Raw genomic sequence first — 27,023 nt, 5'->3', positions numbered from 1 at the left:
ATCTCCTTTTTTCTTCTTTCTCTGTCTCTGCCAGTCTCAAAACGCAGGGCCAGCTGGGTAGTTATGGAGGTTGCCCAAATTCAATTCAATCCAAAAGGCTACTAGAGACTGGCGTTGTTCTTGCATGACCCAGGGAACATGTCATCGTTAAGCAAGAACTTCCCTACAGAGACATATATGACAGTGGGGTTGACAGAGGCACAAGAGAGGGAGGCCTGTGTGGATTCATTCTTGCCATCACCATCTCAAACAACCAAGTATTCATGGGAGTTCTCAAGATTCGTTGAAAACAACGTGATCTGGGTTTCCAAGTCTGATGAGATTCTTCTGGATCTCTGGAAACCAGTTGTCAAGTACGAGTTTTCTCATCTCGTGACGACTTCAGGTCGTAAATTTCAATTCTCACCGGAATTCGGTGGGGCGCTTCTGGCGCAGTGGGAGAGACGAAAAATGGACATACCTTTTATTCTGTGAGATTTTAGATGACGGAGGTGAGAGGTGGATAGTGCTTCATCGAATTTATGGCGTTGTGCTTTCCACTGACATAAGAGCTTTTCGTGCTGATAATGTGTTGTAAAATCGACGATGTGTGTACAGTGGAATAAATAAAACAAGACACAAAATTTACGAGGTTCCTCTACAGTCAGTGTGACTGGAGTACGTCCTCGGGCAGCAGTGATGCTTTCATTATAATTTGGAATAATAGGAGTACAAAGATAACTCTATGTATTCTCTTTTCTCCTCTTCCTCTCTTTCTTTTTCTGCTCTATCTTCGAAGCATACGGAGTGCTCTATTTATAGAGCAACTCCAAGCACACATCTTTGACAAATGATCTCCACATATCAATATTTTGCCAAGGTTTTCAACCCTTTGGCAATGTTTTCAATGTTGTGGCAGGTATTCAATACTGTGGGCATTCATTACCCACTAGTATTTTCAACATAAATAATAAAAGAAAAACGCTAGAAAGATCACACTTTATAATCACGAGAACCACTTGTATTGGTGTGCGCTATTTTTCTTAAGGAGTTGATTCGCATGTAATCTACAAAAAAAGTACCACCCGACAACAATATTTCGGTGTATTTCATACACAAAAGTTTTTAATTGTTGAAGCCTTGTCTATTTATATGTGGTCAAAGGTATAAACTTTATCATTATATCATTCGATCTTTGATCTAACGACACGAAATCTCTGAGTACAAGATAAACCCGAAACACACTAAAATGTAACAAATAACAATATAGGGGCTGAGAAATTTTTAGTTACGACGGAAAACAAATGGTACACTACGTGTTTTAATAGGAGTGATGATAAATTTTATTTTTTTAAGTTATTAAATTTTTAGTACATATATCTCAATATTTATATAATGACACATGATGTACTATTTCGTGTATAGATCACATTGAAAAATCTCTTGAAGGATGGAGTCACCGTACCAGTTGAGGATTGAGTTGCATGTGGGAGGTACACAGAAAGAAGGAATCCCAACTCATTGGTGGAGGCCCACAGCACCACAGCTCGACAATACCTGTAGTTTGAACGTGCATGAAATCTCGTCCGTCCACGTGGAGACCCTCGAGAGCGTGGGATTAGGGGTGGGAGGTTGGCTGCAATTATAAGCCAGAGTGGCCGTCTCCTTTGAGGAAAGATTCTCCTTAGTCCGACTGTCGTTTTAGGCTTTTAGGGTTGTCGTATGAGATTCTTCTGTATATAAATCGAACGCTGAGAAATTGACAGCCACCCTCATTTGGCTGAAGGCTTGGATTGGAGAAGAGAAATCCCATCGGGGCCGCTTGGGGGGCAAGAGAGAGAGCTGTTTGGGAAGTGAGAAAATTTTACAGCTTTTAGAAAAGAAAATGGAGATGTTGAAGGTTCAATTCTTTGTGGTGGCAGTTTTTGCCCTTGCTATCTCTCTCCTTCTCCCTTCCATCAATGCTCAAAGCCTTGCTCCTGCTCCTGCCCCAACAAGCGATGGTTATTTTCTCCCCCTCTCTTTTAAGATGCGATAGAGAAATGATTTCCGCACACGGTTCTCTCTTTCTGCAGAAACTAAGGAGGGTTGTAGAAAGAGAAAAAAATGTGCGCGGAAATGATTTTCAATTCCCAATGTGATAGTTTAAATGCTCTAACCTAATGAAGGTGTTGACGCTAACCAACTGGCTTAACCCGCGTCTGCTGTCGTTCTTTTTATGTCATGTGGTTGATGAATGTGGTGTTTTGGTATGCAGGGGTGGCAGTGGATCAAGGAATTGCTTATGGGTTGATGGTTTTGGCATTGCTCCTCACCTACATTATTCACTGATGAATCTGGATGACCATTTTTGGAGAAATCAAGATGGATGATTTTATAGAGAGAGAGAGAGAGAGAGAGATTAATTCTTCAAGAAACATGTGAAGGGAATTGTTGTTGCATCTTCTTCTTGCTAGGCTTTTGCTAGCTAGCTAAGCTATGTTCTTGTTCGTTTGTTGCTAGGCCTTTTCTTCTCTTATCCTCTGTTAACATGATCTCTCTCTCTCTCTCTCTCACTTTTTTTTTTAAGTCGTTATTGAAATTATTGAGGTGAGCTAAAAGGGCAATTTTAATCACTTCACGACTGAGTAAGGATTCTTACCTGTAACAAGTGGTGGTCTCAAGATTCGAAACTTGAGAGGTCCTTGTGTTAAAGTGCAAGTTTTTAAGATGGAAATAGAGCGCGAAGTGCATAAAATTTTAAAAAAAAAATTCTGAAATATTTTGTCGAATACTTGGTGAGCTTGTTGTTAGTCAAAGCAATCTGATGATATTGATAGAATTGGTCGAATGCTCGACGCAACCTATTAAGATATGTCTTATCACTAAACATTCGAAAAGCCATTAAAAGACATTCATATATATATTACATTCATATATGTATATATATTTCAGTCTTTGAGTGGTCTTGAAACCACCTTGGTGCCAATGTACATTTGCCTCTGCCTGTAACCGAGAATGAATTCCTTTTCTTTTGGTAAGTCTAATACCATCTACTTACCAAGATCAATGTTCATGTCGCCAAAAGGAAAGACGTGGGAACATCCCTTTTCTTTTGGTCAATTTAGAAGGAAAAGTAACTACTTTTGAATTCACGACCACAACGTGTTTACCACACCACTTTAGAGAATGTGGACCAAGTTACTTACTGCTTGTGGTGTAGGAAAGCAACGAAAGTCTTGATTAAAAGCGACATTTTAAAAACACTTTTACACGAGGACTAGAAACTATTTGCACTTGTATTTCTTAGTTTCAATGAAGGTATTCCATGTTTAGAATGTTACCATCACAACAAAGAGAGAATATGCTCTACAATCGGGATATATACTCCTACATCATTCATTATGCTATTAAGTAGCGCGTGAATAATGTGATGGGATTTGCCAACAGAAACACAATCTCATCCATCTTTTTTGTCTTGAGAATATTTTCACACTCCAATGTTGCTCCGTTGGACTTTCCCTTCAAACCACAAGATTGTATAAATCACGGTGAATTAAGACACAAACAAGCAAAGGAGTGCAGGACGATACCTAATAGCCTGTCAAATTTGATTTTTAAATCTTACTTTTACAATGGTATACAATTAAACCCGATGCCCCTTTCTTCACCAAACTAGGAAGAGAAGGTGAAATTCTTGGCCCTTTATTTCCTTCCCATCGTTGACTTGAGTCAACCGCCGGTGAAGAACCCGAAAGACTGACCTAAAAACAGCTCCGGCCAAATCCAATGGAGAAAGCAAGAAAAGAACAAAGTAGCTTTCACATCAGAATATTCATATTATTGACTTGGTAATAATAACACACAATAATAGAACAAGCTATTTGATTAAGGCCTGCCTGATGACAGACGAAGAACAACATTTGAACAAATGTCCCAAGTAAACTCAAAAGGGAAAAAAAAGAAGAGAAAAATCTGAGGAAAAGCAGAATACAAGTTTCAAAGGGGACTGTTTCATTTTGTGCCACCTTTATATACATTCTGTTTAATAATGAAGCCACACAGATATCGGGATGTGTGATCGAAGCAGAAATCTCCATTATAAAATCAGACCAATCCTTCACATAGCCTCGACTCATCCTACCGGATAATGAATACCTGCAAACAGCCTCCACTCTTAAAGTGCCATCTCAGCCTGCAAAGCAGCCAATTCATCTTCTTCTTCAGTGCGCCTTTGGGGCGCAGGGCGAGTTGGTTGCCTTCCTGCTGGGACCTGCACTGGCGCTGCAGGAGCTTGTGTTGCTGGCTGAAGAAGTTGTTCCTCCAACTCTGCACCTTCCAGCTCTTCAAGCTCTGCTTCCAATTCATCCTGCAAATAAAATTGTATAAACTTCTAAGCAGCCGTATGCAAACTGATACCTTTAACACCCATGAGGACTAACAAAAACATATCCTTTACAAAACCAATCATCGAAGGGATAAAAATGAAATGAAAATGAAAATGAAAACGAGAATGCAAACCTCATCAAAATCAGCAGCTGAACCAATTGGAGTTGACAATGCTTCCTGTATCTGTTTCATGTTCTCCGTTTGCTCATTAATCTCATCCATAGTCTTGTCCACATCATCTATGTTCCTGTACCAAAAGATGCACATTTCAATTATGTCAGGGAACACCCATAATTCAATTATTCAGATGCCAATATGCCATGTGGCATACAGGAAATGAAGAAAAAACATAGAAAGTAAGCAACGAGTAATATTATACACTCAAATTATTAGCATCTCCTAATCAAGCTTTGATCAGAAGTGCAGGACAACAATATTATAACTGATCATTCCAAACAAAACGATTGCAGAAAAGAAACTAGGTTTTCAGTCGAACTATATTTTCATATTCAGCCTCTGAAATAAAATGTAGATAGCTCATTTGACAAAGAATGGAAAATAAGTAGACAAGGAAACTTAACGACTTGAGCACATTATTAGAGCAAAATTCCAGTGGAAGTGCAAATATCCTCTATCAATAATATAGTGCTTCTTACGTTGCTTTTTGCATTGCCTTCATTGCAGCAGCTCCAGTTCTCAAGGCATCTACAGTTTCAGTTGTGGCTTTTGCACCTTCTAGCATTATCATCTGCAACACAAATACAGAAAAATCTCATTCATCAAGACACAATAAAAAATAAAAAACAAAATAAAGAAAATATAATATATTAAAACGATCAACAGTATTTGAAACACTATAGAAGGCATGACGGAATATAATTCCATTCTCATCATTACCTGATCATGGATACGCAACTGGAAATTTCCAAGCTGCTCTATTTGCTGCTCATATAACCGCTTCCTCTTCAAACATTGTATAGCGGCTGCAAAGTAGCAATATAAGTTGTAACTCAACACAGCACCAGAATTTCAAAAGTCATGGCAAAAAATGTTTGTGGTTTTAGATCCAAATTGTACAATGGGATCCCCAGCCCCTCCGAAATTTCCAACTCATGGACAAGATCTCATCAGGTTACAATCAGCATTCATATCTTTGGCCAACTTTAAGGAGAATAAAACGAATTAGTACATACAAATAATAATGAGTCTAGTCTACAGTGCCAACATGTTCAATTGGTGCTGAAACCAGTGGTGAAAAGATAAAGAAATCCCAACGACTGGTAACAACAGATGGATGCCGACACATTCATGTCTACATAATCTAGGTGCAAAATGTGAAACTTTTGGATAAACAGATGTGAACATACGCCGTCTCTTGAAGCAGAAAGTCAACAAGTCCATTGAGAAAATGATCCAAAGACTAGAAAATCACCACTCAAATTCACATAAGAAAAATGGAAACACTTTGCAAACATACCCCTTTTGTTCTTTGCTCTGGTGAATTCCTTGGCCCTATCAACTTCTCCAGCAGCCTTCTTTTGTAGTACTTTCTCCTTTTTTTCAAGCATTTCAAGCGTCTGTCGAACATTTACCAAAATATATTCAAAGAGCAATCTAATCGCATCAACCACTCAAAGAAAACATAAAGAACTACACAAGAAACAGTTCATTTGGCACCACAACCTCCCAAAACTAAATTCTAAACTATCCACATACCCAAAAAGAATCATCGATACAACAAAAGTTCGAAACACAAAGTAAAGTAATCATATTTTCAAAACCCAAATCAATCAAACAAATAGAATCACAAAGGAACCACACAAATTCAATTACTTAATCAAATACCATCAATGCGAAACAACACATAACGGCGAATGAATCGAAATTTTACCTCATTCAACTTGTCTAAGGTGGTGAGGGCACTGTTTTCCTGTCTGGGTTTCCCAAAAATCCTGGTAAACATGGTTGAAATCTTCGAGGATTATGAAACCCTCTCGATCTTCTACACAATTCACAATCAAAAAACCGTCAACGCAAACAAATCGAGCAAAACCTTAATCCCACCCAAATCACCGAAATTTTTCACCCAAAAGAATCATCGCAACGTTCATCGGAAAATAATCAGAACATACAGACGTGCGGGTATAAATTGGGTATGTAAGCGTACCTCGAAATCACCGGTGGAAATTGGGGGAAGACGACGGATCGGATTGGGGAAGCTAGGGTTTTGATGGAGAAGAAGAAGGGGGAGGAGAGAGAGAGAGAGACCCGCGTAAACTGGGTGAGAGGGCTCTGCCGGATTGCTTAGGCGTGTTGGTGATGCGTTGGAAGAAGGAGAAGGGAAGCTGCTTTTGCCTTTTTCTCTCTGTTTTTCCTCTACGTTGTTGATTGGAGTTATGCTTTTCCACGTGGCGCGATGGATGGATTGTGGGTCCGGTGTGGGTGCGACGGACGGCTGGATGGGGATTTGCCTAGGGGGACGGTGTCGTTTTGCTGTCATTGGTGTGGACGTTTCGGGGTGCACTGATTAGTTTGGGTTGCAAATTGCAATTGTAAATCTAGGACCTGAACTGAGGGAGATTCTTGTAATTGTCAATGCAGTAGAAGTTGGAAATGTTTCTAAGCTAAGTAGAGGATTGATCTACTAAGGGTTTGTTGAGTTAGTAAAGATCGTCCTTTTCGTTATACCAAGATTTAGTTTTAAATTTTATTGTCGGAAATCTAACTTAGTGAATCATTTGTGAAAGTCAAAAACTAGGCTAGATCTCTCAGTAAATCCTTAAAAAAACTTCTCGTGGCCATAGAATATAGGATAGCATCCTCTCTCCTTAAACTTTTTTTTTAACGAAATATAGTGGATCAGTCATATGAGGTGTAAAACTCCTTTGATTCCGAAACTTCTTGCTCATCCTTATCGCATGATAATTGACTTAATTCTTACATCATAAAACATAAAACATAAACATTATTGTCACATCCATGAAAGGCTTGTATATTAGAATGCTTTATAAAACTCAAATGTAATTTTTGTTTTACTCTAAAAATTTGACTTTGTTATACTTTGTTCCCAACTCGCTACGTGTCTCACTTTACCTTTCACTATTTAAATATGTAAATTTGTGCAATGAACTCACCTTTGCTGACGTGTGTTATATGGCCTAAAAAGTAAAAAATTATCTAAATTTAGACAATGATTATTTGCAAATCTAAATTTATATTTATAGACAAGTATAAGATGAATCAATTATATTCTATAAAAAAATAATAACTGTAACAAAACACCCTTTTTTTTAGGGAGTTTTAACGAAAAGCCTATAGTACTGTTCACTTTAACGAAAAACCACATTTTTACACTAAAAAGTCAAATCTGGTATTATTCACTTTACCTTTTATTTTATCCTTATCATTAAAACTCAAAATTTTCAAATTAGTTTTTCTATTTTTTTAATTATATCAAAAAATCACCCTGTAATATTTCTCACATGAAAAATCACCCTACATTTTCACATGATTTTGCGTGATACACCTTTCTATAACTCTGAAAAGCGTTGCTTTCTCGTCCCTCACTCCCTCGCATTCCACGTGAGGTCACCTTTTTCAACCCCCTATCCATATCAATCACCACCTCCACAAAGCTCACTGTGCAAATCCATGGCGTCCTGCAAATGGGTCCCTTCGTTTTTCACAGTGTTACTGATTCTCCCGCTTCTCAGTTCTTCAACCAGTTCTCTGAGCCCGGAAGAGTTGGCCCAAATCCCGGTGAAGTTCTTCGACTCCGCCAAAAGGCAGGAGCTTTTCGATTACATGGTGGGAGTCAGAAGGACGATACATGAAAACCCAGAACTTGGTTTCGAGGAATTCGAGACCAGTAAGCTTATCAGAGACGAACTTGATCGGATAGCTGTCCGTTACAAATACCCATTTGCTGGAACTGGCGTTGTCGGCTTTGTTGGGACCGGCGGGCCGCCGTTCGTTGCGATTCGGGCGGATATGGATGCTCTGGCTATGCAGGTTCAGTAAATTTTGGACCTTTGAATTGATTCTGTAGAAAGGGAAGTGCTTTCACTAGAAGTGTTTTAGAAGGAGCTTGGCAGTGCTAGAAATAGCGTTCTATGACCCTCAAGCCCTTTTAAATTTTATTTTCAGATGCAGTTAGAAGCGCTTTTAGTGGCCAGAAAGCACTTTTAGTTCTTCTCTAAGCAATTTCAAACATGCGCTTATATTACTATTTCGGTTACTGTTGCATTGCTGAGTGGTAGAAATTGGTGATTTTAGACTGGTGTTTTGAATTAAAGATAATGGGGAATTTGATGGAAATTGAATTAAAGATAATGAGGAATTTGATGGAAATTGTTTGTTTTGTTTGGTTTGATGCAGGAGAGCGTGGAGTGGGAGCACAAGAGTAAAGTTGCAGGGAAGATGCATGCTTGTGGACATGATGCTCATGTTGCCATGCTTCTTGGTGCTACAAAGATACTTCAAGAACATCGCCACGAATTACAGGTTTTTTCTTTGGACGACTTCTTGAAAGAATGAATTTATATACTTGTCCTTAAACCAGTATATAAATTTATGTTCAAAATAGTCATTTCAGGTTTTTTCCTCAGCTGGTTGCTTGATTGCGTTGAATCTGTTGTGTTCTATTTACTGGTTACTTTTACGGATTGAATTCATTACTTGAACTTAGATTTAGTTGACATAATTTATGTTCAAAATAGTCATTTCAGATAGGATTTATAGGAAAGCTTGGTTCTTGATTCATGTACGGGTTACACAAACATCAGGGAGTAGGAAAAACAAAATCATATAGATATATGCGTCCCCTGTTTGGACAATGATCACAATCCTAATATAGAAGCATCCCAGTTAGCCAATTTAATTTATTAGTCCTTTTGTCTGTCAAATTTCTTTTCTTTACTTCCCTGCACTATTGTAGAAGATTTGCATTATTCAGTTGATTTCTAAATCATTTGCATGTAGGAAGTTGCTTGTTGACGAACGTTTTTACATAAACAGCTCTATCCTCCTTTTATTTTTAATTCCACAATGTGGGTTCTAATTGTAGATTAGTGTGTATGTCAGCTGGATTTCAATGTCGTTGGATGTCTCTCTTATATACGCAAGAAAGTTTTTTAGTTGTTTCTTGTGTTTCTTATAGGGTACAGTTGTTCTTGTTTTCCAACCAGCTGAGGAAGGAGGTGGAGGAGCAAAGAAGATGATAGATGAAGGGGCTCTGGAGAATGTTGGTGCCATCTTTGGGTTGCATGTCGCTTCTGGTGACCCCATTGGTTCAGTGTCTACCAGGTCTGGCCCTTTTTTAGCTGCCAGTGGTTTTTTTGAGGCAGGTAATAAGTGGGAAGGGGGGTCATGCTGCCATTCCGCAACACACAATAGACCCAATCTTGGCTGCTTCAAATGTTATCGTTAGTCTGCAGCATCTTGTTTCACGTGAAGCCGACCCATTGGATTCACAGGTTCCCTCTCTCGCGTTCTCTCTTTGCTTGTGTCTGGTTGTATAATCCATTTTTGTTCCTGTTATTGCTCTACCGCTTATTTCTATTTTGATTAAAAGTTCCACCCAGATCAATGTTGCTTTCGAATATAGCAAGCTATTAAATACTTTTTTTTTCCCATATGGTGCCACCGTGCCAGTCATTCGCCTTTGTGTTAGTCTTAGCATCTTGTTTTATGCTGTTTTGGACCCCTTTGCAAGGAGTGGCACTTTAGTTAGTCCATATCCATTCAGTTACATAAAGCATATCTTGCAGGTTGTTACTGTTGGAAAGTTCCAAGGAGGCGGTGCGTTCAATGTCATTCCAGATTCTGTTACAATTGGTGGGACGTTCAGGGCATTTTCGAAGGAAAGCTTTATGCACCTTAAACAAAGAATTGAAGAGGTATGCTTTGCTTCTCCTGGTTTAGATTCCTTCCTTTCCTTTTGGTGTCTTGAGTTCGAAGTAGAAAATTCCTGTTCTCATTCATTTCTCTTACAATGTGTCGTCATAAATGTAAATTATTTATGCGAGTTGCAGGTCATCACTAGACAAGCCAGTGTACAGAGGTGCAATGCAACTGTCCTATTCAACGAAAAGGAGAAGCCCTTTTACCCTGTGGTCGTTAACGACAAAGATCTGCATCAACACTTCCTGAATGTTGCAGGAGATTTGCTAGGCCCGCGGAATATATTAGAGAAGCCACCATTGATGGGTGCGGAAGACTTTGCATTTTATCAAGAAGTAATTCCAGGATACTTCTTCATGGTCGGTATGAAGAATGAGTCTCAAGGAAAGCTCGAATCAGGCCATTCACCGAACTTCAGAATAAACGAAGATGTGCTTCCATATGGAGCAGCGTTACACGCATCCTTGGCCACAAGGTACCTCCTTGAAAATCAACCCGAATCTACTTTGTCAAAAGGGAACTCTCATGATGAATTGTGAAGGGCTAGGATTGATTGATAGAGCTCAACTTATGTAAACCACATCAAAGTTTCGAACTTCATGCGAATTTGAGCAGATTCTTCGGCATGTATAGCTGAATTCATATAAATAATTTCAGCTAACCTGCTGATGTTTAAAGCTATAAACCTGTTTTGTTTTCATAGGTTTCGTTTTGTCATTCCTTTTTATACAAGCTATAGTGGGGAGGGGGGAATCGCACTTAGAACTATAGGTATGAGCATACATACTCTTAAATTACTCGAGTCACAAGCCCTTTGTCGATTTTGTTCTTCTTTCATAATATCAACTTTAACCTAGTTATTAATGGTTATTCCTAACATTGATCCCATAAAAACTTACTCGGAATGTGCCTTCAAATCTTATGCAGTCATTTTTTTAATGACGCGTTGGACGGATTCAAACTTAGGAGCTTGTTCCAAAAGCGAAGTATTAGTAGACCAAAAACTAATTGGTTATGCAATTGTTTACGACTAACATTTATCTCGTCAAAACTTAGTTGAAATATATGACCTTTTTTTTATCAACAAAAAAATATCGGCAAACTAATAACTAGTTGGTTATGTAGTCGTTCATGACTAATGAAATTTGGGTCACATGCTTTTCCATATTTGGGATTACAAAACTTTCATAATAATTTCTTTTGAACTGTATTTCTAAACCAAGACTCATGGTCCCAATGGAAGTATCTGGGAAAAAATGGAAAAAATGGAAAACAAAATCAATGAAGTTGTTTCCAAAAATTGCAATTAACCAAAAACTCCTCTCTCCCAGTTAATCCAAAGATTCCCATCAGTGCAGCAGATTTTTGAAGGTGATCAAATTAATTGATTTTTTTTAGTACGTTAATATTTTTACATTAAGGAGAGAACGAGTTCGATAAAATCATATAATAAAAAGTTTAATTTAGTATTGAATTTGTCATCCACAATATTTGACTTAAATTGATCCCTTCTGTTGAAAGGTCAAAAGATGAATTTGCTTGCATATATTATATATGACGGTAAGATGAGCAACTTACGCTGCCAGTTCCACTTCCGGATGAAGGAGGAAGGTTCTACGGCCACAAATAACAGGAGAAAAACAGACCCTCACGATCCACCGTCCACCATAGGACTCGCAATTTCGGCCGAGAAAAAATCCCGAAATTTTCCTTTCGTTTTCCCCCTCCTCTTTCTCGAAAGCGAAACAGAAAATTAGAAACCTTCGACTAACTCTGAGCGATGAGGAAGCTGAGCAGAAAATTGAGAAATTCACAGGACGACGACTTCTCTCTCCCCACTTGGGACGATCCTGCCCGCAACGATTCTCGCCCCATGGATACTCAAGGTCTCTCTCTACAATTTGCTGCTGAAAAATTACAAATTGTTAAAAATTTTGATTTTTTAGTCCCATTTTGGTTAATGGGTTGTCGAATTTACAGAGCAAGAGGAGTTGGTTCGTGAATTGGAGAAGAGTCAAGCTCAACAGAGTCGGTTGTGGAGGGTAAAAGTTCTCTCCAACTAAACAATTGTAAATCTTTTGACTTTTGGATTTCTTCAAATGTGAAGTAACTTCTCGCTGATTTTGCTTTTGCTAGGTTTTGTTTGCATCGCTTCTCTTTTGTTTCTCAGCGTTTCTTTTGTACTCAATCTGTCAGCAGGTTTTGTCTCCATGGGAATTGGTATGCAGATTCTCCTTCTCTTATTTAGCAAGTTGAAGCATCTTGCTTTCTCTTTGCTCTCATTGAATTTACCATTTTTCTGGGTTTCAGCACTATATGCTTGAGAATGGCCAATTTCTTTCGATTAGTTTTTTGGGAGCCATTGGGTTTCAATTGGAATTTTGTATTTTGTAACTTTTATTTTCAACAATGAGAATCTCATACAAGTTGTGAGTATGTGGAAACTTCAATTACTTAACCTAAGGATAGCGGTTCAAAGATCAAGTCGCAAAATTTCACTGGGTAGAGCTCGTTATTGTTGAGAAGTTGAGAATTGTGAGTTGAGTGCTTTTTAGCTGTTTATGGAACCTGTGACATATGAGGATGTAGTGATTTAGTGTCTTTCATAGAGGATGAATCCTTTTTCATCAGTTGTTGTCTTGTCACTCTATGAGTCTAATATCGATAATGATATTGTTTAGCTACCACGGTGTCAGATGAGCAACTACTTGTTATATGTGATTTTGTGGCTATGTTACTCTGAAAAATGTGTTTACTCATGAAATGTCATATTTTGACCTTGATCAACAGCGTTATCATGCTTACTTCATGGAGGAGGTGCCCTCATGGATGGTTATATCTGCAGGTGATTTTCCCCTACTTATCATTAGTAGAGTCACGTGTCAATGCTTCAACAGTCACGAGATGGTTGTAGCATAGTTTAAGTGCTCAACCAATATTTCTTGTTATTGGATTTTTTGTAATTCTGTATTAGAATATGTGTTATACTGTCTGTAATTATTTACTGTTGGGGGAAATAAGTGTTGCACGCACTTAATATGCTTAGTTGGCTGTCTTCTACATTATTTTGAGATGAAATAATTAACTAATTAAAAATATAACAGATTGGCTAGCTGTTCTAGCATGTTCATCAGCTATCATAGGATTACTTCATGATTCAAAGCATCACCGCCGATGGATTTGGTACTCACTCTTTACTGGCATTGTACTCGCAGTTTTTTGGTTGTATTACATGTTGAGGTATGTTACTTCTCAAACTCACACATTCTAACATTAGTTATTTTATCACATAACCAGTCTTCTAAAAGAATATTAGAATATTCACAACTTAGAATCTTAAGAACGAATTACGATCAAACTGTCACCGTGAGGTAGTTAAGTGGAACAATAAATCTAATACATCAAAAGATCTCATTTCTCTATATGTATCCTTCATTCAGCCTCTGACACTGTGGCCCTTCATTCAATTGACTTGTGTTGAACATGGATGCAGGGTGCACCACTGCACCTGCATTTTATTTTCCAGCTTGTGTTCAATATGTTGTCATCTTGCTTGCTCTTAAGTTTCTTTCCCCTTGTGAATTGTGCTGTATGTTTAAGGTACAAACAAACTAGTTTTGAACAAAAATGATACTTGTGCAGTTTGCCAAGGTTCCGCTGGGATATAATCTGGCTTCCATTTGGACCTCTAAGGTATGCTAAAATCCGATTCATGTTCAGAACCTGTCTGTATAACTTTTAAATTTATTCATGAAAGCTTATCTGGTATTGCAGCGGGGCAGGACTGGCTCTGTACATTGATCATCTGCTAACTGAGTCATCAGAAGAGATAAGAAAACTTCGAGGCTATATGTATGCTTACAAAGCTAGCTGAACCTTGTGTTTGTCCATCTTTGACATTGATGCAATGTAAATAGCAAGGGCAGTTGACAAAAAGTTTGATTCTGGTATAAGGGAGAGGGAGAGGGAGGCCATACCAGCTTGATTCTCCGTATTGTATGGAAAAATCCTGGTTGAACTCTAAGGTAATTCTCTTTAATCACAATTTGTAAAACTCGCTTTGAATACATTGTCAGGTCTGAAATCTTGTGGTTTCCGATTGTGTAGCCGCTGATAGTTTGGTTCAAACATCGATCCTATTGTTAGATTATTCTATTAATTTTACTCAATGAAGTTGAATATGAAAATTAAAGTTGAAAGTTCTGACATTATTCACACATCCCTCTGCTACTAACTAAGAAAGCATGGTAATCTTGATCGGTGTCAGTTAATTTTATCTTTCTTCGAATGGATATAAGGGGGCAAAAAAGGGAGAGAAACACTTCGGTTTTAGTTGTATGTTTTCGTGGAAGTCACTTCTTGCTGAAATGGAGGTTACATAGATAGATACCGAATAAGCGGCTAATTGCATGATAAGTAAATGAATTTTATTTTGTTCCAGTAGAAGCATATAAGAAGGTATGGTAAAAAAATTAGAACTGAAATACGGGGAAGTGGAATGTTATTGGTCACACAACTAAGTGATTGTATCGCTCCAAATGAACAAAGATTGAGTTAGTCCTCGACTGCCAATGTTAGTAGGGAAAGTGAAAATTATTATTTTTGTTTTGTAACGGCGTTAGTTCTGAGTTTTAGCTTTATTAATGTGCTTTTAATGGAGCTTTGGCTGTATGAATTTGCAGGCTTCAAACATTGGGGACCTGCAGGCTTCATGTCAGCACCACGATAGTCATAAAAGACCACAAAAAATTACTGAGTAATTTTGAACAATATTTCCATGTAATTTCTTTAAACACAGACGAATAGAGAGACGGTGATGAGAGCATATTTGTTGAATGATGGTTTTTTAAGTGAAAAAGCATTGTCAAAACGGTAGGAGGAGAAGTCACAATTTTTCTGCGACTTTTAGCGGCGATTTCCTAAACCCCTGCCTAAATTACCTTTTGTAGCGGTTACCGACGAAAAATATCGTTACTAAAGATATTCGACACGTAGAAGACCTAAAATGGTCATTAAATATGGGAAAACCGTCGCTAAACATTATAAAATCGCCGCGAAAGGGGAAAAATGGTCATTTAAAGTCTCAGACTTCAATTTCTGCTAAATATAGTGTTTTTCAGTATAAAACTTAATTTCCTTCCCGTAAAATAATAAAAACAGTTGGGTAAGCTAAGAATTGAGATTTTTTTTTATATTTTCCTTCAATTTATATCTACAATTAACATAAAAGATGACAACATGTAAATCTTGACAATATCTTCTAAAACAAACTTGAAACCACCATGATTAAATAGCTTTCCTTTTCGAGATTGGTGTTCTTATGAATCTTGATTACCAATTTGTCCCCGTGTTATGTTAATATAGGAACGATCGCAATTAGTTTGCAATCCAATCCCGATTTACTCGATCTGTTACTGTTCAAACGTACATGTACGGAACATAACCTAGTTTTGTTTACTTTTTTCCTCGAGTGCAAAGACTTTCTTAATCTTTGTTTGGTACTCTACCAATCCTAGTCCTTGTTGGAAACGATAGATACTTATATAATCAAAGGTCTTGTGTTTTAGTTAATTTAATTCTATTCAGCTCAGTTTCCTAGCTGCTTTAACATTCATGTGATTTGCCTAATGGCATCAAAATCTTCAACGGTGGTGAAATCAATTGAGGAGAAGTTCAAGGAGGACAGAAGAACTTTAGCTATCCAGTACTACCGCCGTCAGCTTCTTGAAACAGTTGAAAGATTTCAGGTTGTGATTGTTGCTGGCGAATTTGGATGTGGAAAAACTACGCGGATACCGCAATACCTACACCAGGCCGGGTACACAAAGACCGGCAAGAAAAAGATTGCGTGTGTAGAGCCACGGCGAGCTGCTGCTATTAACGCTGCTGCAGCGGTTTCTCAAGACATGGGGGTCGAACTTGGACGCGAAGTACGCTACTGCATTAATCACGACGACTGCACAACCAAAGAGAGTGTCTTGAAGTACATCACCGACGGAATGCTAGTGCTAGAATGGCTTGGCCGGCAAGACTTGTTGACGAGCTACGGCGTGGTGATGGTCGACGAGGCGCACGAGAGAACGCTGGCAAGTGATTACTATGATGTGTTTGCATTAGTGAAGCGTGTTGCTCGAGCTCGACGTGATCTTAAACTTGTTATTGTGTTGAGTGAAAGTGGAAGTACGAGTGATCCTGAGAAGCTCAGTGATTATTTTGATAAGGCTCCGATAATCAGAATTCCACACAGGCAGTATCGTTGTTCTTAAAAATTAATACACACTAGTTTTGATGTGTTTTCGAGATTATGTCGCTTATTTTCTCTTCTTTTTGACAATATGTTGTTGAATTTACTTTGCTGTGAAGCTTTTGGTTTTGGATGTGAGGATGCTTACATTTTAATATGGTATCGGAGTAGATAATTCACGTGCTAAGCTCAATGACTTACGTCTTAATTGATGTCGTACTAGAGGGGCTATGTTGTCATTTGATTCAAGCTTAAAATAAAGTTGAGTGGTTAGTGGTGTCACTCAACATAATCCAACATAATCTAGTGACAATTAAACTCTGCCAAAATTTCTCCTTAAACTTGTTGTGTTTTAACATACCCCGCATGTGTGTCAGCAAGGTGTGGCCCAACATGGTACCCCTTTTGTGTCAATACATAAAAGTTGTCATTGATGAATTTGATGGCACCGATCTGATTATTCTGTATATATTTCTATTAAAATTTAATAATTTTTTGTTTATCATTTGAAAATAAATTAATAAAACATTTTTGTTTTCCTTAAGTTTTTGGGTTTTTAAATTTTTTATGGAAAACTCTTCCTTTTTTTGTCTGTCAAAGAAAACTCTTCCTTCTTGGGTCCGAAGTCTATTTTTGATGCTAGGGAGACTAAATTTGCAAGCTAAATGATGTGTCACTAATATGAATGAACACATTTATCAACATTTAAGTAATAAATCAATCATCAACTTCTATGCCTTTTAATTTTCAAAATTTTATCTCCAAATTTAATGCACGTAGCTTTACCCTTTTTTGAAAACCCTTTGTTTAGGAAAACCTAGTCAACGGTGGAAACCTAGTCCTAGCGTCGCTTGGTTTCCTATTTGGTTAGGGTTTCCTTCTTCCTAATGGATTATTGCGGCCTAAATATTCCAGACTATATAAATACACATACAATATAATCTCGCGAGTGCAGAATTTCCATCACTTTATATTCCCTCGTTTCTTTTCTTTCTGTCAAATCCAAGTCCTTAAGAAAAATTTCATCAGCCTCGATTTTCGATGGCGAGGCGTAGCACTCTGAAGAATTGGGTGTCTGATAAGTTAATGGATTTTCTCGGATATTCTAACATCGTAGTTGTTCGGTTCGTTATTCAACTCGCTAAGCAAGCAACATCGCCGGCTGGTGTGATGGACAAACTCGTCGATTTTGGACTGCCATCCACGAATGAATCGGGCGCTTTTTCGAAAGAAATCTTCGCAAGATTGCGCCGCAAGTCATTATCGAAACAGAAGAGGGAAGTGGCCAGGCTGGTGAGGAAGCTGCAGAGAACATATGATGAGATCATAGATGTGGATAACGATGATTATGAGTCCACTGAAGTTGGATTCGAGGAAGAAACGGTATAGGAGAGGGTGCGGAGTGAAGTAGAAGAAGATCGCGAGGCAAATATTGCGAGAGTGAACGAAGAGAGACCGGTTAAAAGACGAATATGGATAGTAGAAGGCGACGATGGTTCACCGTTTGAAGAAGAAGAAACAGTTGCGTGATCAGCGAGAGAGGGAGGAGTTGGAGAGAAACATAAGGGAGAAGGATGCAGCAGCCCCAACAAGGTTGTTAAAACAGAACGAGGCAAAGGAGGCGTTTCGGAGAACCAATGCTGATATCGAAGCTTTAAGAAGAGTTTCAAGACAAGAGTATCTAAAGAAACGGGAGCAAAAGAAATTGGAGGAAATTATGGAGGATTTAGAAGATGAGAATTGCTTATTCAGAGGTCTGAAGCTGACCGAAGCAGAAGACCGTGACTTGAGTTACAAGAAACAAATATTAGAGATTGCGAAGAAAAAGTCAGTGCTAGAAGGGATGAGAGTGGCAATGAGTACATGATCCCGGAAGCCTATGATGATCAGGAGTGCGGCATTGATCAGAAAAAGAGATTTTCTGTGGCTTCTCAATGCTACCGGGAACTGAATGGCGGAGATAAAATCAACCCGTTTGCAGAACAGAAAGCTTGGGAGGATCAGCAAATTGAAAAGGCAACATGGAATTTCGGATCCAAAGACAAAAATAGGTCAATGTCTGCTGATGAGTACGAATTTGTATTTGGAGACCTGATTGATTTTGTCAAGGCATCAGCTAATGAATTTGATGATGATTTGCAAGCACAACAAACTCAGTCATTTGATTCGCAAGTGAAATCAAACTTGGAGATGCTGCAGGAGGAGAGAAAAACATTACCAGTCTTCTCCTATCGCGATGAGTTGCTCCGAGCAGTTGAAAAATATCAGGTTCTTGTTATCGTTGGTGAAACTGGGTCCGGGAAAACCACACAGATACCCCAATATCTGCATGAGGCAGGATACACGAAGCATGGAAAGATTGGATGCACGCAGCCACGGCGAGTTGCTGCTATGAGTGTTGCTGCCAGGGTTTCTCAAGAAATGGGAGTCAAACTCGGCCATGAGGTAGGTTATTCTATTCGTTTTGAAGATTGCACATCTGAAAAAACTGTTATGAAATATATGACTGATGGAATGTTGTTGCGTGAATTTCTCGGCGAACCAGATTTGGCAAGCTATAGTGTGCTGATGGTGGACGAGGCACATGAAAGAACGCTCTCGACAGATATTCTGTTCGGATTAGTTAAAGACATTGCACGATTTAGACCCGATTTTAAACTCCTCATCTCAAGTGCAACTCTTGATGCTAAGAAGTTCAGCGATTACTTTGATTATTGCCCGATTTTATATATTCCAGGAAGGCGGCATCCTGTCGATATATTCTACACAAAGGAACCACAAGCTGATTATTTAGATGCAGCAATTGCTACTGCACTTCAAATCCATGTGACAGAACCATCTGGCGATATAATGATCTTTCTCACTGGTCAGGAAGAAATTGAAGCAGCGGCCGAAGTGTTGAAACAGAAGACAGAAGGCCTTGGGACAAAAATTGGTGAGCTGATTATCTGTCCCATATTTGCAAACCTACCTACTGAGTTGCAAGCGAAGGTTTTCGAGCCCACGCCTTCAGGGGCTAGGAAGATTGTCCTGGCCACAAACATAGCAGAAACTTCGCTGACAATAGATGGGATCAAATATGTCATTGACCCTGGATTTTGCAAGATGAAGAGTTATAATCCGAGGACTGGGATGGAGTCATTGCAAGTCACTCCCATCTCGAAAGCATCGGCCAGGACAAAGGGCAGGTCGATCTGGTCGAACAAGCCCTGGGAAATGCTTCAGGTTATACACATCTTACAGTTACCAGCATGATTTTGAAGATAACACAATACCAGAAATACAACGGACTAACCTTGCGAATGTCGTGCTTACACTGAAGTGTCTCGGTATCCATGACTTGTTACATTTCGATTTCATAGATGCTCCACCTGCTGAAGGATTGATAAGGCGCTTGAACTGCTGTTTGCCCTAGCTGCATTGAACAAATTTGGTGAGCTGACTAAGGTCGGTAGGCAGATGGCAGAGTTTCCTCTTGATCCGAAGCTATCTAAGATGATAGTTGCTTCCGGCAAGTACAAGGTGCTCGGACGAGGTTATTTCAATCGCTGCTATGCTTTCTGTTGGTAACTCAGTTTTTCTCCGCCCGAAGAACAAACAAGCCTACGCAGACAATGCACGAATGTGGTTTCAAACCGGGAACGTGGGAGATCACATTGCTTTGCTTAATGTGTACAATGAATGGAAGGAGACAAATTACTCAACACAATGGTGTTCCGAAAACTACATACAGGCGAGGAGCATGAAACGAGCAAGAGATATCCGGGTACAACTTGAACGGCTCTTGGGGCGGGTTGAGATCGAATTAATCTCAAATCCCGATGATCTAACGCCTATAAAGAAGGCCATTGCATCCGGTTTCTTCCCCCACGTTGCAAGCTCTTTGAAGAATGGACGTTATAGAACAATCAAATATCCACAGACCGCCTACATCCACCCGAGCTCAGGGCTAGCGCGGGAGTCACCAAGCTGCGTTTTATACCACGAAATGGTGCTTACGACAAGAGAATACATGAGATGTGTAACGGAAATAGAGCCTAAGTGGCTGCTGGAAGTAGCTCCGCATTATTTCCAGGTGAAGCATGTTAAGAACTCGGGTTCGAAGAGCAGCCTCGCAGCGGAGGGCAGGCCGAACAGGACCGACCACTCTCGGGGTTCAAAGACTTTCCCTCTGCCAGCCCATAGGCTTCGAACTTACTAATGTTTTTACCAGACAATATGTATTCTGATGTACTTTGAAATTTTTAAGGTTTGCGTAGTGTTTTCACGAATACAATTTAATTTTCGTCTTGCATGTGTCATTTACAGCTCACCTTGCATTAGGAGAGATTCTTTATGGCGAATGAGGATCCTCTTCAGATCCTCCTTTATGGCATCTCCCAATGCGGCCGCCCAAGTGTTAACGGGCAGACCACGGCCGCACAGACGTTGTATGTCCGTTGCACAATAGAATTTTGCTCCGTTCGATTTCTTCGAAAGCAATTCGAAGAGAGACAGAGAGATCCAAAGGTGTTTTAAGAACCAGAGAAACACATCACTTAAAAACCAAAAAGTACATTACCGGTGCTGAATATTTAACCAAACAAAAATACACCAAACTACCTGAAACAAGTCTTAAGTTTGGTAACAAACTCCTGAAGGTTTTTCGAAAAAGCATATAAAATTCTCTGTTCTTCCTAATGAGAGTAGCTTACTTAAAACGGAAATGAATTGATCATTCATCCTCTTCAATGACCTTGGTGCCCAATCCACTCAGTCCTTCATGCTGGGATCTCAGCAACGGTAACAAGGGAGTAGAGCTCTTCCTTTGCATCTTCGTCGTCGTTCCTCTTGCGAGCAATGCGAACCCTGATCCTTCTTGGGACGCTCCTGATTCCTCTGCTCCAGATCTGCTTGTTCAGCTTCACGTCCACCCTGACGTCATTTGTTCCCATGGCCTTCTTGGCAAACTTCCTGATCTCCTTTATGGCGTTAGGAGCCTTCTTCTTGAATGTGCTGTTATGAAAAGGCATTGCAGAAGAGTTATTTTAATGTTTTTCAATGGTTCAATAGCAATGCACAAGCAAAAGAAACGACACATTCGCAAATGATGCTTATACAGAACCTACTATCTCCGCAGACTTTCAATAACATCGACATCTGAGACCATAAGAGCCCTACACCCACAAATTCCAAGCCCAACTCTCTGGACTAGAACCTCTGCTTCAAGCCCAAGCCGCAGCCAGGTAGCTTACACCATTTCCATACTACAGTCCTACATGGCCATCTTTGAGCAGTCTCGCTTCCGCTCACCACCCTAATCCATCACTAAGAAACCTTACCATCCTAATGTCCATCTGAAAAATCCAATTTCAGTCATAACCCTCCTCTAATCACATTTTACTATGAAAATCATCACCTTTTGCCTGCTCCTCATCATAAAAATCTGGTGAATATTGTCCACCTCAAACCCCTCGCAACAACTTACGAACTTGCTAGAAGACCCAGCTCGCCAGTTTTAATAACTAAGTTCTGCATTATATCTTTTTTTTCTGTTTCTACTTATTTTACGCCCGACACAAACATACATTCCGTTCTAGTTAAATAACTAATCATAAAAGTAAAATAGAAGTTCGATAACACACATGTCCACAATCACAACATAGGAAATACTTCCGAAAATTTTCAAACATACAAACCCATTCGAATACACATTGAAATCAAATGTCGACAACTCGAAAACCATATGAATCCAAATCCCAGTCAAGAATCAGTAAATAGAAAAACACAATATGCAAAACAAGCAGCCGAAATCAAATATTTACAACAAAAACAACTACTAAATGCGAAACTGACGAACCGAAAGCACGAATAATGCAAATATAAGAACAAATCACGAAAAGTTGGGGAAAATACAATACCAGCCATGGAGGCGCTTGTGGAGGTTGATGGTGTACTCTCTAGTCACCACCTCCTCCTTCCTTCCCTTTGTCTTCTCAACCATTTTCACTCTCCTTCTACCAACTGTACCTGCATATGCAAATCCTCACTTCAGAAAAGAAAGAAAAAAAACCCCACAATTAAAAAATCCAATCTTGAAAGCAAAAACCCTAGATTTGAGCTATACGCCACCAGAAAATTAAGCATAAATATGATTAGAAAAGATTATATTTTCTTAAGAACAACTTCAGATGTACAAGTAAGATTTCATCGGTAGGAGATTTTTTTTAGGTTTTTGGGGGGGGGGGGGGGGAACAGAGAGAGAGACGAACCTTTGGGGCGGACTTGGATGTGATGCAGAAAGAGAAGAGGAAGAGGCGCTGGGGGAACAACTAAAAATGAGGCGTAAAACCCTAGCTTCCACACCCTTATAAAGGTCTATCAGAGTCCCCTTCTTCTACTTATACGACGTGTCGCTTGTTGCCAGTTAGAGATGGTAAACAACTAATGACGTCGTTTGTTCTGTTAATAAGGCTTTTTAGTAAGGAAAACAAAAATATGTTTAGGATTAGCCATATTTTTGGTTCGGAAATGTGTTAACAACTAATCAATTTGCGATTAAATATTTGATTTAGCAGTTTTTATTTTCATTTAGTTGAAAGAGATCTTAAATTCAAGTTATATAATGTGAACACCACATATTGTGTTTGATGCTTGATTGTTGCTAGCACGTTGCAGTGGCATAACCTCGTTGTGCCCATATGACTACATTGCAATAGTTTTTGTACATATCAATTATCGAACAATGAGAAACAACAAATCAATTGTGTTTAATCTAATTATAAAGACAACTCGTTTTTACTCATCATGGGTTATCATATAGGTGCACGACAACGTTGATGTGATAAACTATAGCATAGTGTAAATCAATAGTTATACGCGTCATTAATAACATAGCGTGACACTATCACCGAAACTGACTTCTCTATTATTTTTCTTTTGTAATGCATATTGAATTTTTGCTTTCTCATTGCGCCCCTAAACCCTAATACCTTTGTCGACCTTTTCACCAAGATCAAATGACGTGACAAGGAACACGTCGAATTTACTCTTTTGGTAACGTTGGATGAGACCGAACCCACAAATTTATAAAGTTGTAATGCATCACTAGAAAGGGATCACAACAGTTATAAGTTGCATCATAGTAAAGTTTCTTCCAACAAAATTACTAAACACATGTTATGGAACTACAAAGAAAAGCAATACACATCAACGTTACACGCCTCGAACGGAATCAAATAAATTTGTATTAGCTTCCATCTTAGCATCATCGACTTTACACGCCTATATTAATCCTAGTTCGACAGAAAATTCAGCTATATTCAGCTTCGTATGTACCTCTCGAAGAATCAATGAAACAAAAAAACAAAGAACCGTCCTAAATTTGTAACTGAAATGTTCACGCTTCTTGTGTATCTAGATTCTACAGCTCTTCTATGTAAGCTTCACCTACGAGTTTAGGGTGCGTCGTGAATATTTCCATAAGCTAGGACCCAAGACCGCGAGACCAGCAGGGCTGACTAAAATCTGCCACAACCAGAATAACCTCATATGTTGTACATTTACTCTAAAGGTTGGAAACTACTTGAGATAATCAGTTTTGAGTACGAACTTTGACTAGAACTCACCTTAGTATGTGTTTGATGACTGGTTTGAGTAGATTCGAAGAACGATTTTAGTGAGTTAAAGCGAGATGTACAGGGCATTGAGACCACTACAGTGTACTGTTTTTTGAGTTAAAGCAACAAACCTCAAAACAAGTGCCAACATCACCGGAGCAGTCTCTTGACTGATAACTGTGTAAAATCCTGTCCAACCAGTAGTGATTCTCCTGAATGAAGGAAATCGGCAACAGAAATCAAACGGTTTGTGTAAGTACATCCACTTCATTAATCTCTCGCATCCACGAAACTTTGTGCACTAGGTGATTGTTGGAACAATGGTGCATCACTGACCAAAATGAAACTTTTTGTAACAAGAAAACTTACTTGAAGCCCATTTTCGTGGGCTCTTTGCTCAATATCAAGGATGGTTGGGACATCCTCATCTGACGGCCCTTCCTCTTGGAGACGTAATATTTCATCCAGAGTAAGATCGACCTGTTGTATGGTATCAAACAGCTAGTTGAACGACCATTCGATTAATAAACCAAAATATAGGAATATGTCGAACAACAAAAGCACCAACCAGCTTTGACGAGATTTCTGGATCAGAAGAAAAGTTTATGCTTTTATCACCACGAACATTTGCAGTTCTGGAAGGCTTATTGCCGCCAAGAAATACAGAAACACATACATGTAGATCTATAGCATCGAGGTAAGTAAGACGAATTGAATCAATGACAAAGATGATAAATAGAAATAAAATAATTCGGTGGCATGCGTACCTGTCCATGTTTGAATCGTAGAACCTGCATAATTTTTGTTTCAAGAAGTTTGCTCAGGAATCCAACAATGTGAATGTCTTCTACCTGCCATATAAATGTTTTTCCCTAGTTATAAATCATCAGGAAAATTCAAGTCACCATCAAAAGCTTTGTAATATACGACAAGAAAGGTACACACCATGGTTCCATTTTTCAGTTCCACAGGGAAGCACAATTGGACAGAACATTGTTCTTCCACCATCGGGCTGCGAACCACTTCTCTGCAAGAACATCCAGTCCAGATTGTAAGAAGGGATTTGGACCAAGAAGAAAGTAGGCGACTTGTCAAAAATTATTGTGAGAAACTTCAGTGGATTCTTAGATATCAGACAAGGACAGGAATCGACAATATTCGAACGCCGAACATATTGGGTGATCAATGGAGTTGCTCAATCGAACAATATTTGAGACGCCTTGTACCACAAACAAAAGTACAACATGTTTGCTACATTCAGGTTTGTTCTCTATTCTACCTTATTCTGGTTTTAGGAAAAGTGAATGGTAGTCCTATGAGGTCATCGCGATTAAATTGTAGGAGCGGTTCAGGAGGCTTTGGTATCCCACCCTGCATGGTAAATCACATACCTGTGAACACATATATATAATCCCGGTGTAAATAGGTAGAAAGGAATTTTTGCTCACCAAATACTGCAATATAAGAGGAAGTGCTATAGAGGGATCAATATTCCCGACAATCACAATGGAGAAAGTTGACGGATCCTCGAAACACTTGTTGAAATATTCACAGGCTTTCAATGGATCAACTTTCAGAAGATCACTTATTTTAATGGCATCCGAGATTTCTACATAGTGCAGTAATTCATGGCTTTCTGCTCAACATCTGAGGATTGAAGATCACAGACTTGGTACGAACACAGTCAACATTGCCGACGTTGGGGCAAGCCCGTTCAATGAAAACTTCGAGTCGTGTACCTTATGTTTTGATCGTAGAGATGTATATATGGACTACTGCTGAAGAGGGAAGGTTGAGGAACTAAAACGGGATGCCGTTTTCAACCCAGTAAGAACGCAAAGAAACTCAATTCCTTTTCCTATGAAGTTTTTATTCCCTTGTTATGGGTCGCTTGCAAGTTCTAATCTTAACTTCCTGAGTAGATTTGATGTTCTATTTAAAACTTGCTTTTACGATAAGTGATTATGTGAATGAACACTAGTGATTATTTGCCCCCGTCATAACAAGCTAGAAATCTTCGTCCCATGGCCCCTGTTGGAACTTGGACGAATTGAGATCCTCTCTAAATTTCTGTGTTCAGAGTCGACGGACTTGAGAATTCAGATCACTCATTTTAAATCTTGCAACTACATTAGTCTATCTCATTGGCCTAACTCATTTTTTAATATTACATGCCATGCATTTTTCTAACACTTTGCCTACTATATCGGGATAATTTGAAAAAAAAAAAAAAAAAAAGATCTAGAAAATATATGAAGCATTCTTACTGGTAATAACGTTCGAAAATATTCAGCTCAGATATTGAACTTATTCTCACATGTAAGAAGGTATGCAAATAAAAGATGCATGTCATGACTTGTCTTGACATGCTTACTCTCGCATCGTGGCACACCAAAACATTGTTGTTGGCATACGATGACATGCATTTTGCGTGCTTGTCATGGCTTGTCTTGACACAATAACCTCGCATTGTGGTACACCAGAACATCGTTGTTGGCCACGAAATGACAAGCGTTGAGAATTGTCCGCAGAATACATCTCATGACACGCCATGCATTCTCTCTTTAAACTCTAATGCTTCGTTTGGTTTCTCGAAATATTTAAGAAATTGAAACTGAGAATTTGGAGAGGAGAGAAAGTGAGGCTTACGTACGTGATTGGCGAGTGGCAAAGTCGGTTTGTCGAAGAGAATTCAGAGGAGAATTTCAAAAGCCGATGATGTCATTAAGATAAAGCTGAGGAAGGTGAACCACCATGCAGTTTTGTGTTTTTCTTTCTGGGTACCGCCTGTCAACAATGATGTTTTGACGTACTACGTTGTGAGAGTTAGCGAGTCAAAGTATTAGAAAAATGCATGTCATGGGTCCAAATCTTTCTCAATGCCCCGGATCTCCAAGTCCTTGGGCGCCGGACAAAGATATCCGGACGGGATC

The 27,023-nt window shown here is 39.0% G+C and overlaps 5 protein-coding genes, 1 long non-coding RNA gene and 1 pseudogene across 7 annotated transcripts; 4 read left to right on the top strand and 3 right to left on the bottom strand.

The window, feature by feature from the left end:
- The first annotated feature begins 1,503 nt into the window (after positions 1-1,503).
- LOC125469700 lies at positions 1,504-2,515 on the top strand. The gene is made up of 2 exons (XR_007251907.1): positions 1,504-1,982; positions 2,237-2,515. It is a non-coding gene; the product is annotated as an uncharacterized LOC125469700 (long non-coding RNA).
- A 1,311-nt stretch (positions 2,516-3,826) lies between these two features.
- On the bottom strand, positions 3,827-6,685 carry LOC125469720 (vacuolar protein sorting-associated protein 32 homolog 2-like). Its single transcript, XM_048567445.1, has 7 exons — positions 6,515-6,685; positions 6,239-6,349; positions 5,825-5,924; positions 5,245-5,330; positions 5,004-5,095; positions 4,480-4,594; positions 3,827-4,327 (listed from the first exon to the last, which is right to left on the bottom strand). The coding sequence occupies exons 2-7, from the start codon at positions 6,308-6,310 to the stop codon at positions 4,136-4,138; spliced, it is 657 nt and encodes a 218-aa protein (XP_048423402.1). The 5' UTR covers positions 6,311-6,349; positions 6,515-6,685; the 3' UTR covers positions 3,827-4,135.
- Positions 6,686-7,949: 1,264 nt separating this feature from the next.
- On the top strand, positions 7,950-10,950 carry LOC103943945 (IAA-amino acid hydrolase ILR1-like 4). The gene is given in 6 exon segments (XM_009354322.3): positions 7,950-8,358; positions 8,725-8,850; positions 9,506-9,691; positions 9,693-9,821; positions 10,116-10,244; positions 10,380-10,950. Coding segments are annotated over 6 exon segments (1,338 nt in total). The 5' UTR covers positions 7,950-7,998; the 3' UTR covers positions 10,788-10,950.
- An 873-nt stretch (positions 10,951-11,823) lies between these two features.
- Positions 11,824-15,139, top strand: LOC103943946. 2 transcript variants are annotated; one of them, XM_048567120.1, is made up of 9 exons: positions 11,824-12,134; positions 12,229-12,290; positions 12,385-12,468; positions 13,039-13,093; positions 13,353-13,431; positions 13,891-13,941; positions 14,023-14,100; positions 14,203-14,273; positions 14,931-15,139. In XM_048567120.1, the coding sequence occupies exons 1-8, from the start codon at positions 12,029-12,031 to the stop codon at positions 14,231-14,233; spliced, it is 546 nt and encodes a 181-aa protein (XP_048423077.1). In that variant the 5' UTR covers positions 11,824-12,028; the 3' UTR covers positions 14,234-14,273; positions 14,931-15,139. The 2 variants fall into 2 exon arrangements, with proteins under 2 accessions (XP_048423077.1, XP_009352598.2); XM_009354323.3 differs by having other exon boundaries at positions 11,842-12,134; positions 13,353-13,488.
- A 2,374-nt stretch (positions 15,140-17,513) lies between these two features.
- LOC125469538 lies at positions 17,514-20,693 on the top strand (annotated as a pseudogene).
- A 337-nt stretch (positions 20,694-21,030) lies between these two features.
- On the bottom strand, positions 21,031-22,520 carry LOC125469557 (60S ribosomal protein L31-like). The gene is given in 3 exon segments (XM_048566959.1): positions 21,031-21,254; positions 21,256-21,487; positions 22,393-22,520. Coding segments are annotated over 3 exon segments (363 nt in total). The 5' UTR covers positions 22,476-22,520; the 3' UTR covers positions 21,031-21,206.
- A 1,400-nt stretch (positions 22,521-23,920) lies between these two features.
- Positions 23,921-25,781, bottom strand: LOC125469537 (zinc protease PQQL-like). Its single transcript, XM_048566939.1, is given in 10 exon segments — positions 23,921-23,998; positions 24,100-24,221; positions 24,224-24,302; positions 24,460-24,570; positions 24,659-24,774; positions 24,854-24,941; positions 25,036-25,117; positions 25,370-25,462; positions 25,522-25,699; positions 25,760-25,781. Coding segments are annotated over 10 exon segments (969 nt in total).
- Positions 25,782-27,023: the final 1,242 nt, after the last annotated feature.

This window comes from the organism of the source record quoted next, unplaced genomic scaffold, assembly GCF_019419815.1.
Source record: "Pyrus x bretschneideri cultivar Hongxiangsu unplaced genomic scaffold, Pyrus_bretschneideri_v1 Contig44, whole genome shotgun sequence".
NCBI lineage: Eukaryota > Viridiplantae > Streptophyta > Magnoliopsida > Rosales > Rosaceae > Pyrus > Pyrus x bretschneideri.
Note: the sequence above shows the minus strand (reverse complement) of the source record. Positions and strands in the feature narration are given on the sequence as shown.

Excerpts from the sequence above, each read along its gene's own strand:
- LOC103943946 (XM_009354323.3), top strand. The coding sequence starts at position 12,029 with ATGAGGAAGCTGAGCAGAAAATTGAGAAATTCACAGGACGACGACTTC. Across the intron at positions 12,135-12,228 it reads TCGCCCCATGGATACTCAAG|AGCAAGAGGAGTTGGTTCGT; the intron begins GTCTCTCTCTAC and ends TCGAATTTACAG. Across the intron at positions 13,489-13,890 it reads TGGTTGTATTACATGTTGAG|TTTGCCAAGGTTCCGCTGGG; the intron begins GTATGTTACTTC and ends ATACTTGTGCAG.
- LOC125469720 (XM_048567445.1), bottom strand. The coding sequence starts at position 6,310 with ATGTTTACCAGGATTTTTGGGAAACCCAGACAGGAAAACAGTGCCCTC. Across the intron at positions 5,925-6,238 it reads CCTTAGACAAGTTGAATGAG|ACGCTTGAAATGCTTGAAAA; the intron begins GTAAAATTTCGA and ends AATGTTCGACAG. Across the intron at positions 4,328-4,479 it reads CAGCTGCTGATTTTGATGAG|GATGAATTGGAAGCAGAGCT; the intron begins GTTTGCATTCTC and ends TTTTATTTGCAG.